Raw genomic sequence first — 13,081 nt, 5'->3', positions numbered from 1 at the left:
GTCAACATCTTTTGGACTGATGAAGTACATAGGGTGTACATAGACGTGGTTCCAGCAGGAGCACAGGACGTCTGTGCGGTCAGTGGGAGGAGGCAGCTTCCTTTTCGCATCTTTGTGCCTGGAACACAGCTCTTCTTCACGAAGGGTGCAGAGCCATCGTTGTCTCTGCTGTCCCAGATTTTTCACAGCGAGCGCCATTTATCGGCCATTGATTTCATAACAGAGGTCAATAGATCTGGTATTACTCTCTATGGAAAGCAATTTACACCTCAATAGCAGTGGGAAAATACCTCTGGGCTCTGGACAGGTTGAAGGAAGCACAGCCTAGCGGGGGAGTCCCAATCTGCACCCCCCCCTCAGTTCATCTTGGGACCATCCCACTCTGATTATACAATGTAATAAACAACATGATCATATTATTCCGTTCTCATTTCTACAGTGATGGTATTCAGATATTGTACGTAATCAGTCTCAAAGTGTCAAAATAAACTTAGTAGTCATGATATATCATACATTATTATAATTATTGAAGCATTAATGGGATGTGATTTGAGTGTCATTATACGAAGGAAATATCAGACTTCTACAGGGTTGTTTCTTTTTTATTTTTCAGTTAGCGTCTTGGAAGATAATGGGAAAATAAAAGTGTGTAATCGGCACATTGTGTGGGGAAGATGTCCAAGATCAAGAACTTTTCCAGATCATCATCAGCATCACATTCTTTAAACTTGCCAGGTGTTCATTGGTGACACACCAGACTGTCACAGACAGACTCGCTGAATTTAGGAGAAGAATGGATTTCACTGGATATTATTATTTTATCTGCCTTTCAAACGTATATGCATGAGATATGTATGTACATTCACGAATTGAAAGACTACCGTGATAAAAGATATATTTTTTAAAAGTAAGGAGTTCATTTCGAGCTGAATGATCAGACGTGTCTCCACTAAACGTTCAATGATTCCAAACCAGGACACCAGGAGAAGAAAAGCATTTTTCTGAGATTTGTGCGAGTCCTTTTTCCAGGTAAAAGTCACAAGACACCAAGGGAGGTTTTATTAGACCACCTCTACGCGGTGAAACGAAGAAAGTTTACTTGCCCTCCTGCGGCTGCTACTGCCTCCCGCTTGGTGCTGCAGTACCGCCTGCTGTTGCCGCGGCGCTGTTTCATGCCAAAACATTTAACAAAAATGACAATACTCAATGATCATAAAAAATCGAATCTAATAGTTATCAAAAATTTAGAACGCTTCACGAATTTGCGTGTCATCCTTGCGCAGGGGCCATGCTAATCTTCTCTGTATCGTTCCAATTTTATTATGTGCATTAGCTGAGCTAACACAACAGCAGGCTGATCCTGAGGTGTATTTATAGGGGTCTGATACTATGACAGAACTACTCATGGTGGGAGACAACAAGGGTGTAAGGAAGTGAAAACCTGGCCTTAGCTTGCTTCATCTAGATGGAAAAAAGCAGTCTACAGAGGTCTGGGCGCTGCGCTGTCGGTCCTGAATGCATCGTGTCCCACCAGAACCCAGTCCGACCCATTTCAGGTCCCGTCTGCTTCGCAGAGGCACTCCGAGGGCAGATGGGAATGTTATGCAAAGCGCCTCGTACGTCAAGAGGGCCAGGATTCGTCCACTGAAAGGCAGGAACAAAAGATCTACTCACAGCTCCTCCTCCCGCATTCCTCCCAGAGGCACTCTGACCCCAAGAGAACCTCCCCCCCCCCCCCGTGATGAGGGAGATAGAGAGACACAGAGGTGGGTGGGGAGGCACAAAGACACGCGCAGGCGGACATGATTAGTTCACTGTTCAACCCGGATGTTCACGGCAACGACATCCTCCCCCACTCAGCGGGACCGTTGCAATCAGCCTGAAATGCAGCATGGACGCCTGGTCGACTTCTGCTTTCCGTTGACTGAAGCCTGAGCTGGAGGAGAGAGGCACAGTGGGGAAATCTCAACGAGAAACATGCAAATGGAAGCTGTGTATATATTTAAGAATGTATCCACCCCTGAGCTGAAGAACAGGAAACAAGGAGGCGTTTACAGCTGAGGCTTTAATTCATCAGCTATATTCTTCAGGACTGAAGAGACACTCACTAAAATTATTTCGGAACCCAACATTTCAGAGTTTGTAAAACAACCGGGACTTAATTTCTCAAACAGGAGAAACAGAACAAATGTGTGTTGTTTTGTATTTTAGATAATAAAGCATGTCTATAATACAAGCTTCCTAAAGTGATCCCCTGTTAGTTTACAAGTAGATTTTTGTTAGTTTTAAAAGAAAAACACACTGTTAGTCAAGATTCTTTACCTGTGTAAATACAGTGTAAAGATTGATGATGTTTCACTAACTCACCGCCAGGTGTCAGCCTCGAACCAGTATATGATGACAGGGGCACTGACGTCACTGAGCTCTGGCTGGAGGTGTGGAGAATAACCAACATACAAAATAAACATGAGTGACAACTGGATCTGTTTATATACACATGTGTAGTCCACTTCCACCATGAGGGAGGAGTGGATAGTTGTAATAATTAATGCACACATTTGTGGCACCCTGTTACAGCTGCTTGAGCTTTGCGTCACTTTCTAAGAAAAGTGCCTGTTGCAGTTAGAAGGTGGTAGTTTAAGCACACTCAACACCTCACTTCTGACATTTGTTAAAGTATGTTTGAAATTTAGCTTGTGCTTGAGAGGGTGTGCTACAAACGTAATTTATTCCATTCTCTCCTTGTTGATTGGACATGATTTAGAAAGGCACACGCCTGTCTATATCAGATCGACATGTAGGAGCACAAACCAAGCCATAAAATACTAAGAATTGTAACGAGGGACAAACCTGCGAAGGCTACAGAACCATTTCTGGGACATTGGAGGTTCCATTGAGCAGTGTTCGCCATCATCTGGAAAGGCATGTTTGCAACCACCAGGACTCTTTCGAGAGTTTGTTGCCCAGCCAAACTGAGCCGTCGGGGGAGATGGGAGGTGTCCAAGAACCTGATGGTCTCTCCTCATAGAGCAACATTGAAGATCTGTCAGAGCGGAGAACCTTCCAGAAGGACAATCATCAGCAGCCAAGCCTCGGTAAAGAGTATGTGACAGCACGTCCGTGGTTTGCGAAAAGGCACCTGAAGGAGTCTGAAACCATAAGAAATAAAATCTTCTGGTCTGAGGACACATTCTGCTTCATGTCTGGAGAAAACCAACTGGGAGACTAGTCCGGACAGAGGGAAAGATGAATGGAACAATGTGGAGAGACATTCTTGATGAAAATCTGCTCCAGAGCGCTATGGATTTGCAGACTGGGGCGACGGTGCATCTTCCAACAGGACAACGACCCGGAGTGCACAGTCGAGACGACAAAAGAGTGGCTTCGTTACAACTCTGTGAATGTCCTTGAGTAGCACTGATTTAAACATCTCTGGAGAGATCTGATAATGTCTGTGCACTGTTGCTCCAAAGCCAAACCAAAGGAACCTGAAAGGTTCTGCAAAGAAGGATGGGAGAACCTGCCCACAAATATGTGCCAAGCTTGTAGCATCAAACTCGAAGAAGACTCGAGGCTGTACTCAGTGGCGTATCCAGAACATTTTTACTGGGGTGGCCAAGATGGGACCCAAAGCTAGTGTGGGGTGGCCATGGTAGACGGCGCTGTCCCCATTTAAGCAGCAATTTAACAGAACCTATATACAATCCGTTGCATATATATATATAAACAATTGTAACAAAAACCAAACAAATCTTAACTCCAAACAAAGTATATACTATTAAGTAATGTAATCCTTTAAACTCTCATGAACAATAGAGGATTCTAATAATAGTAACAAAGTGCAATAGAGGTAGCTAGTTCTTGCTTTTGCTCATTCTGCTGCTACAAAATGCTTTCACATAGGGCCAAGACCACAAGACAAGACTTAAAGTCCAATGCAATGCCACCAGAACAAATATAACTAAAGGGTTAAGGTGCTTCTTCAAAATGTAACTTGTGAAAATTGTACATAAACAGTTGTAACATAAACCAAGCAAACCTTAACAACACAAAAACAAGACCATTAGACAAATTCTGGGTTCATCCATCTTATCAGATGAATTTGCCTATTTTGGTGATTGGTAGCAAAAAGTTTAAATTTGTCCATGTCCAGTGACTTTGCTCTTCTAGCCTCAATGCTGAGAACACCCAGGTTGCTCAGTCTGTCATCTGTCATTGTTGTGCGCAAATGGGTCTTGACGAGTTTAAGAGCTGAGAAGCTGGAGGGCTATGGCCATCTTGCACAGACAAAAAAGCTTGTGAAAAACATCCTTATGAGGTTCAAGGAACACTGCAAGTTCAACAATACTGGACAAGTTCGGCATTCCACTTTGCTGTTTCCTTTGCAAAAGCCTCCTTGTCTGGTGGAGTTCATGACTGAGATCTTCAGAGTCACTTTCATAAATTTCCCCCAGGCGAAAGACTGCTTCCTCTTGAAGGAAACATCTGCTTTTGGGGTCCAAAGCTTGTATTCCTCTCATAATTTCACAATTGTCTTTGGAGAAGTGCCTGTCTAACTCTCTAAGTATGGTGTCCACAATGGGGTAGAAGATTGTCCTCCTAAAGGAATCCTTGTCACCATCATTACATTTGTGCTGACCCAACGTAGAGGTGACAGACCCAGCAAGTTCAATTCAATTCAATTCAATTCAATTCATTTTATTTTGTATAGCCCAAAATCGCAAATTACAAATTTGCCTCAGAGGGCTTTACAGTCTGTACACATGCAACATCCTCTGTCCCGAAACCCTCACATCGGCACAGGAAAAACTCCCCAAAATATGAAAAAACCCTTCAATGGGGAAAAAAGGGAAGAAACCTTAGGGAGAACGTCAGAGGAGGGATCCCTCTCCCGGGATGGACAGACTGCAATGGATGTCATGTGTACAGAATCAACAATGTAACAGATGTACAATACACTCAATTCCTCTAACTGAAATGATACAAGTAATTGCAAGTAGCAGAACAGGTGTACGACAGGACCACTGCAGGGACAACCTCCATCAGATAGAACCACCATCCACAGAGGCTTCTGTGGGGAGGGAGAGCAGAAAGATGTTGGTTTTTGATGACAGTAATATGAATCATATTTAAAGTAATGATGATGGCAGCAGCAGATGTCAGCAGAGCCATGAGCCAGGAGTCAGAACCGGGGTCCGCACGAAACTATGATCCACGGAGATCTGCTAGGCGAGAAAGCACAAAAAACTCCCGGAAAGAAGCTTAATTAGTGATGTACATTATTAAAACATGGATGATTGTGGGAGGAGAGAGTGAGAGTGTGAGAGTGAAAGAGGGGCTCGGTGTGTCCTAAGAAGTCCCCCGGCAGTCTAAACCTAGAGCAGCTTAACTAAGGGCTGGTCCAGGCTAACCTGAGCCAGCCCTAACTATAAGCAATATCAAAGAGGAACGTTTTAAGCTTTATCTTAAATGAACTGACCGAGTCTGCCCCTCGGACTGAAAGTGGAAGCTGGTTCCACAAAAGAGGAGCTTGATAACTGAAGGCTCTGGCCCCCATCCTACTTTTTAAAACTCTAGGAACCACAAGTAGCCCAGCATCTACGAAGCGTAGATGCCTTGTAGGGCAATACGGTGTAACAAGCTCTTTAAGTCCCCAAGTCAGGAATTTGAAAACAAACACCCTCAGTCTTCAGTCCAGAAAACAGCGTTTCATATTTCATGGCGGTATCCTAATAATTAAAAAAAAAATGCTAACGTTCAACGCTTAACTTGGTTTGGAGGCTGCTAAGCTAGCCAGCTAGTTTGACTTTTAGCTGCTACTTAGTGCTGGATAAAGTTTTCCTACACATTCAGAGGGAACAATGATATAACTAAACATTAAATTACCATACCTCTCAATCGACAGATTCCGGCGTTTTTATCGTTGTTGTATCGTCGCTGTAGTAAACTGTGACCGTCCTCGTGTTTCACGGAGCAGCGGCAGGTGCAGCCCAATCATCTCATGGGTCACGTGACCTGCGTGGCCAAACGTCCGCTGAACAGAAATCAGCTCTCACAGCCTCAGTACCATAGACATGTACAGTATAAAAAGGCTAGATGGCTCAAGGCGGAGTTAGCTGTGTCGTCACTTGGCGGCCATCTTAGGTCAGGAGACTGCGCTGCTGCTCCCTGCTGCCGTGGACGGAAGGTGAGTGACATACGCCAACTAAAATGCTCGTAACTTGCTGAATTCTTCACGGATTTACAAATGGTTTGGTTTATTACAAACCTTATTAACGTGGCTATGATTTGTGCTGATGCCGATGTTTAAAGTATGTAGTATGCAGTATTAGTATTCAGTCAAATAGCCACATCCCTGACGTTTATGACACACCAAGCCGTTTGGAAATCGGTTGAAAATTGAGCAAAGTATAGTTATTTCAGCACTACATGCACAATAGACTTTAATGTTATAACTGGACGAGCGGTCCTGTCCTAAGATGGCCGCCGTGTGACGTCGTCGGATCCCATTGGCTCTCAGCGCCGGTAAGCCATCTAGCCTTTCTATACATGTCTATGCTGAGTACGACCATTACTGTGTTAGTTAAAAATGTAAAACTGGTCCTAAATCAGTTGTTCAGCTGTCATCATTGATTGACAGCATTTCTCTTGTTTCTTGTGTTGACGAACTTGACCAACAACCTATCAGATCTGGGGTGGCCACACGGGTGGCCAACCCAGGACACCCCCCAGAATCGCCATTGGCTGTACTTGATGCCAAAAGGTATTCAACAACAACAAAATATTGAACAAAGGCTGAATATTTTATTGTTTTTTTTAAATAAATACATTAAAATGATCAGGCTTTTTTCACTTGTTCGTTATGGCATGTTGGTTGTAAAATGTGGAGAGGGGAATTAATTTAATCCGTTTTGGAAAAAGGCTGTAACATAACAAAGTGAAGCGCTTTGAATATTTTCACCAAAGTTGTTTCACGTTTATGTATTTTTGCATGTTCAACCACAACTGCAAACATATAACGTTAGTAATGTTCCACTTACGAGTCGGAGACAGAGTGAAGTCCTCGAACAAACCGCTGTCTTAAAATGAATCAACTCAAGACACGGTCGAGAAAACTCACACGTGAAGTTAAGAGTTTCAGTTTTACAACACTTTTCTTCAGACAACTTGCTTCTCTTGCGTCTTCTTCACGCTGATGACAACACATCTATATAACGCTATGATATGACGTCTCAACTGAGCCATAAACTCGACAAAGCTCCCAAAACGTCATGTCAGTAGAGGTACGGTTGATGTGATTAGCCACCAGGCTAACATCGTTGATAACTGAGGTTAATGCTTAGCAAACGGATACTTTAGCCAGCCGTTTCTTGTACGTACTTACGTTATAGTTAATATAGGAAGGGTTAAAAGATAAAGGCTACACTTAATTAATGAGGAGGTTATGAAACAGGAACTAAAAATATTGAGTGAGGCTAACCTACGGATTTTCACTTGGCTGATGAATTATTCGATGGTGTATTTCCTATCGCCCCTCGATTCCCTGCGGTAAGGCCGCCCGCATGTTATTTTGCGGCACGCGTGTATACTACAGGCATTACGGTAGTGGCGTGTAAGGACTTCAAAATAAGAGCAGCTCCAGTGAATCTGATCGCACTTGATACATGTATTCAATAAGTCTGTAAATCAATTTAGATTTAGATGTGATTGTTATGGAAGAGAAAGGGTTAGAAAGTCGAAATTATGACTTAGAAAGTTGAAATGATGACTTAAGATATGCGCATGCACAAGCTCCTTGCAGCTGGTTTACCGAACTGTTAACGTTCTACAGGCACTTTGCACTTTTAAGTCATTTTTTGTGTGGCGGAAACGGGCTTCCATACCATGGACCATGTCTGTCTCTAGACCTTTTTCCTGAATCCTGCCATGGCCCCTTTGACAACTGTTGCCGTTATCGCTACAGTAATCAATATTTTACTGTCCCACATGTTCAAGCGTTACATTAAGGAACGACAGTTCTTAGATTTATCCCTCCTCTCTTACCGTAGTTCGTCCCTTTGCTTCGGATTCTCCTGTGACCATGTGGCTACATTTAATCTGCACTGTTTGGAAGCCTTTGAAGGCCAAAGTGTAATTATGTCTGTGTGCAGCATGTAAATGCACTACATCGTATTACGTTAAGTGTAGCTTTTCATTCGTAGCAATAAACGTTAAAATTAGGTTAAACTTTTAAGTAGTGAGGAGTCATGTTAATGGCTGCTAAAGGTTACTTGAAACATCTCCCATGATGGACTTTAGCTAAAGGGTATGCAAGGGTATATTTATAGGTATTTGTAAAGGAAACTCACAGTCCACTGAACACCTGACACTTGGTTAGCGATCAGCTAAGCTAATCAACATTAGGGTTTCAGCTCTCCACAGAGTGAGTGTGTGGCCCTTAAAAGGACCTTTTTAGTGTCGGTAACAGAAGTCTGTGTTTATCCTCCAAAGCCGTACAGGGTGCGTCCCTGTCTCTTCAGGGCATAGACCACATCCATGGCGGTCACAGTCTTCACATGGCGGTCACAGTGTAGGTGACGGCATCACGGATCACAGAACTCAAACAAAAGAAGCGTTCCTGATTGAAATCAAACAATTTTTTAATACTAAAATCTAAAGTTCCTGCACAAAAAAATGAAATATCTGAGCAACTAACAAACCGGATATCAGTTCATTAGCTAATATTTAAACATTGTAGAAAGAGAACGAGCTGGGTATAAAAAATAAAAAAAGATCTTTCCCGACTGAAGTGAGTGAATGCATTCAGTACAGGAGTCCTCAGGTGTGTGCATGTGTGCCTCAGGGTTGCTGCTGTTGCATCTCCCGCCAACTCTTCCACAGCAGAAGATCTCGACTCTTTCCCAAAGCGACCACGCAACGAGGCAACTTCAGCCCGTTGAACTGACCCACACCGTCGTCACGGCCCATCGCCAGCAACATGGTAACGTTACCTAGCAACCGGCGAAACCGTCAGCGAGAGGCATCCACCAGACAGTCAACTAAAACACAGACGTGCGTGTGTGTACCTGGGCGGTACGAGGTCAGCTCCTTCCCACTCAGAATGTGGATGATGTTGGTAACGGCGACAGCAGCATGCAGCCCGGCGTGGTATGCCATCTTGGGCTCGTTGACGTCAGCACAGTCTCCCACAGCGAAGACGTTGGAGAAGCCTGCAACTTGCAGGTGATCGTTGACCTTCAGGGCGCCGTTATCGGCCAGACAGCCGGCTGCCAGCGGGGTCAGATCACCAAATAATAAACCGATTAAAGGCAGAGACACAGATTTATGATGACCTCACTCAGAGAAGAACATGCCGTTTGAGTAGGATGACCTTGCTGTCAAACATGGCTGATGCTGATGTTGTTAGGTTGCCAGAGATATTTTGCAATGCTTTTGACAAGAATATTCATTCATTTTCTATAGCCCAAATTCCTCAGAGACTTTACAGTCTGTACACACGTGATATCCCCTGTCCTGAAACCCTCACATCGCCACAGGAAAAACTTAATTCAAATTAACTAGATTGTTTGAGGTCAGCCATTGAGGAACCGGCATAGCTTTACATACATTATTGGGTTCATTTGAGCTGGATAATGGCACATTTGATCATACGAGGAACAGGGCCCAAGGTATTCTGGGGTGTAGTGTGTATTGTGCAGCTTGTGTGATCAGAAAAGCTGGAGGCGTAGGCTGCAGAGTTTGTGTAGTTGTGTAGTGCGTGCTTATTTAGTATGAATTATGTATTATGCAATGTTTAGTGATAAACGTGTAGTGTGTACTCACAGAAGCTGGAGGCGTAGGCTGCAGAGTTGACCTTCATGCCGGTGCAGCAGATTATCAGATCTGACGTCAGGACCTCTCCTCTCTCTGTCCTCACTTCCTGGTTTTTCTGGGTCACATTGAGCTGCAGCTCTGACAGGTTGGACACCTTCTGACCTGAGACCCAAAAACAGCAGGTTCAGAACCTGGTCCCAACAGAACCCAGTCTGCTTCAGGTACAGTACCTAGAACCAGTTCCACTCCTTTCTCCAGAAGAACCTCCTTGGCCTGCTGTCTGACGCTGGGCAGCAGCTCCGGGTTAGCCAGCACGACCCTGGAGTGGATCAGAACCACCTGAACGAGAGAGGCATGGTAGCTACATATAAACTGAAATGTATTGTAACAGTGATCAACACAATGATGAATTGATGCAATAGTGATATACTCAAAAATGACGTGTTCGAGGTTCAATGCACCATATAAGAAGGTAATATATCATTATATATCACATATTGCACATGACGATTGCAATTTGTTTTGCCATCAGTCTAACTCTGGAAGGGAAGAAGCTGTTGAAGAAACGTGTACTATGAGGGACGCTGCTGTGTCTCAGGTTGTAGCAGTGTTTGTGTCAGAGAGTGAGCTGGGTGGAGTGAGTTTGTGATGATCCCCTCTGCTCGTTTCCAACAGTGCTGCACATAGCGCCTCGTGTCGGGCCTAACAACGCCCTCGAATTGTTACATTACTGGGTGATAAAGTACAGCAGCTCGTACCTTATTGCTTAAACATGACCCCTGCCGTTCCCAACAACGTGTACAATAGGGGAAAATCCAAACACAATGTGTCGTAATAGTGATGAACTCAAGGATGAAGTGTCCCTTTAGGTTCCTTTGTTTTTACTTGAACTACATTCATATACTTTGTTAGTCGTCACCTTTTTGTCTGGATACTCCGTCTTTATTTCAGCAGCCATCTCCACACCAGTCGACCCTCCTCCGATCACCAAGACCGAGTCTGCAGCCTGAACCTGAACAAACAATCGGAGGGGTCAGCGCTTCTTTTCCTATGCAGACCTCCCAGCATTTGCCCAAATGTCCCACCTGTTTGACAAAGTCCTCGTACGCTTGGACGGCACTCCGGTACGACGCCACAGTGTTGAACTTCCCTGGGAAGGCTCCATCAGTCCCAGTGCAGAGGATGAGGTGGGAGTACTCAATCTCCTGAAGGGGGGCAAAACAAGATGTGGACAGGGGAGTTCCTGTCTCAGTACAATTTAAAATAACTCCCCTGTCTGTGCTTACAGGCATATATTTTTATATGCATCCCCCCTCCCTCGCCCCACATCCTTACCCTCCCTCCCTCCAGGACAACCGTCTGTTTCTCTGTGTCGACCCTCTGAACTTTTTCCTGAACAAAACTCTCCCCAAACGTCTCCTTGTACGGGATGAAGGTCCTTTGGGCAAAGCCTGCAGGTTAAGATGGGGTCAAAAGGTCACATCATCATTTTAAGCCATGTATTAATCTATTCTTGGAAGAATATGTAAAACTGAGTAAAATGCCAAAAAAATCTTAAATATATAGTTACCCATGAAATGAAATTAAAATAAATCCAGAAAGCTATTTTAAATGAAAAAAGTACATTAATATTCATGATAAAAATAAACATGTTACTAATATTTATAGTGTATATATATATATATATATATATATATATCATATTGCAATGGTCACTTTTGAGTATTTAGAATAAATTTACTCAAACTTGTATGTCAGATGTCAGATGTTATTGATATTTATTATGATCACGTAATCATGTAAATCTAATGAGTGTAAATAAGAAAAAAAACAAAGGAGTTGAATGCTCATAGGAACAAACAATACTAAATTAATGCCATATTACTAGTGGTGTACCCGATTGAACCGATGCTCTGAGTGCTGCCACGTTGTGGTGAAAAGCATCTTTCATGTCGATCAGAGTGAAGCTCAGTCCTCCAGCCTTCAGATGCTGCGCTGCCGCGATGCCCCCGAATCCTCCACCAACAACCAGGACGTGGACACCTTCCATGGAAGATGTCTGACCCCCCATCTCTGCGGGATTAGTATTAGTCAACAGTAAGGTAACGGTACGTTAAGAAACATCGAACATCGACAAAACAGCAATACAATACACACACACACGCACGTTAACTCATATTTATCTTACAGTATAATAAAGATTTAACTACCTGATGGTACTTCTGCAGGGGCTACAGTACTTTAGTTTACTCAACGAAGTAAAGAGTTTTCTCTGCTCTTCCGCTGTTTTCTGAGCATGCGCTATTCGCTCTCTGCCGATCACGTGACTAACTTCCATCCGCAACAGGGTAAACATGGTTGATAAATCTTAAGGTAGGCCGTATTCAAATCTTTCAAAAAATATTACTTCTTATGTTATAATGCAAAGGGAGACGCATGTTAGTGACGTCAGACAGCAGCGGCAAAAATCCAATTATTGCCGAAAATGGACTAAAAGGAAGCTTATATGCCTTCGCCAACGTGTTGTTAAAGTGCTGAGTCATGCAGACGACATAAACAAGTTATGCTAATGGAGCCTTATATAATCTGCGTTTCACGGCCATGATCGGTAGTTCTCGTGAACGACCGAATGGTACGTCACTTTTAAAACATTTCCGCCGCATGGATATGTGGGACCAAATTATCTAATTTCCTTTAATAAAGGATGGTACACTTGTTCCTAAGATATTCAATTTAAGAATTCGAATCCGGCCCTAAAGTATCTCCTTCTGGTTCACTGCTTTCTGTCCCTGCTGCTCTGACGACGTCACCACTGAGACAATCACTGCTGCTCACTCCCTGGAGCAGCGGTGCCTTCAAGGGCGGTCGGAGATGTCTTATATATGAAACTGTAAGGAAAATGAGTTTATGCATTTCTACTTCAAAGCTGCATTTGTTTTAGTTTTTTACTTTAAATGAGATACATGCAGATTAATTGCCTGTGGATTTGACCAAACCTGCCACCTCTACAGTTTATTAGGGTCCTCGCTACGTCTAGTCGTAGAGGAACCTATTGTATTTCAAGGAATTATTACTATTATTATTATTATTAGGGACCTTGCTACGACTAGTCGTAGAAGAACCTTTTGTATTTCAAGGAATTATTATTAGGGTCCTCGCTACGTCTAGTCGTAGAGGAACCTATTGTATTTCAAGGAATTATTACTATTATTATTCTCACAAACTGCGGGAGTTTTTGGGGTCTTTATCATATTCAAAAAGTTGTTAA

The 13,081-nt window shown here is 43.3% G+C and overlaps 2 protein-coding genes and 1 non-coding gene across 3 annotated transcripts in view; all 3 read right to left on the bottom strand.

The window, feature by feature from the left end:
- LOC119195887 (histone H2AX) overlaps window positions 1-13,081 on the bottom strand; it is a 207,132-nt gene that overhangs the window by 179,585 nt on the left and 14,466 nt on the right. The gene's annotated exons all lie outside the window — the stretch shown is intronic.
- LOC119196753 (U6 spliceosomal RNA) lies at window positions 1,239-1,345 on the bottom strand. The gene has a single exon (XR_005114339.2). It is a non-coding gene; the product is annotated as a U6 spliceosomal RNA (small nuclear RNA).
- On the bottom strand, window positions 8,434-12,169 carry aifm2 (apoptosis inducing factor mitochondria associated 2). The gene is made up of 9 exons (XM_037451158.2): window positions 12,024-12,169; window positions 11,710-11,886; window positions 11,149-11,264; window positions 10,899-11,018; window positions 10,733-10,825; window positions 10,044-10,152; window positions 9,823-9,975; window positions 9,066-9,266; window positions 8,434-8,990 (listed from the first exon to the last, which is right to left on the bottom strand). Exons 2-9 carry the CDS (start codon window positions 11,882-11,884, stop codon window positions 8,839-8,841), a joined length of 1,119 nt encoding a protein of 372 aa, XP_037307055.2. The 5' UTR covers window positions 11,885-11,886; window positions 12,024-12,169; the 3' UTR covers window positions 8,434-8,838.

The sequence above is a fragment of the Pungitius pungitius genome, chromosome 6 (genome assembly GCF_949316345.1).
Source record: "Pungitius pungitius chromosome 6, fPunPun2.1, whole genome shotgun sequence".
NCBI classification, from domain to species: Eukaryota; Metazoa; Chordata; class Actinopteri; order Perciformes; family Gasterosteidae; genus Pungitius; species Pungitius pungitius.
Note: the sequence above shows the minus strand (reverse complement) of the source record. Positions and strands in the feature narration are given on the sequence as shown.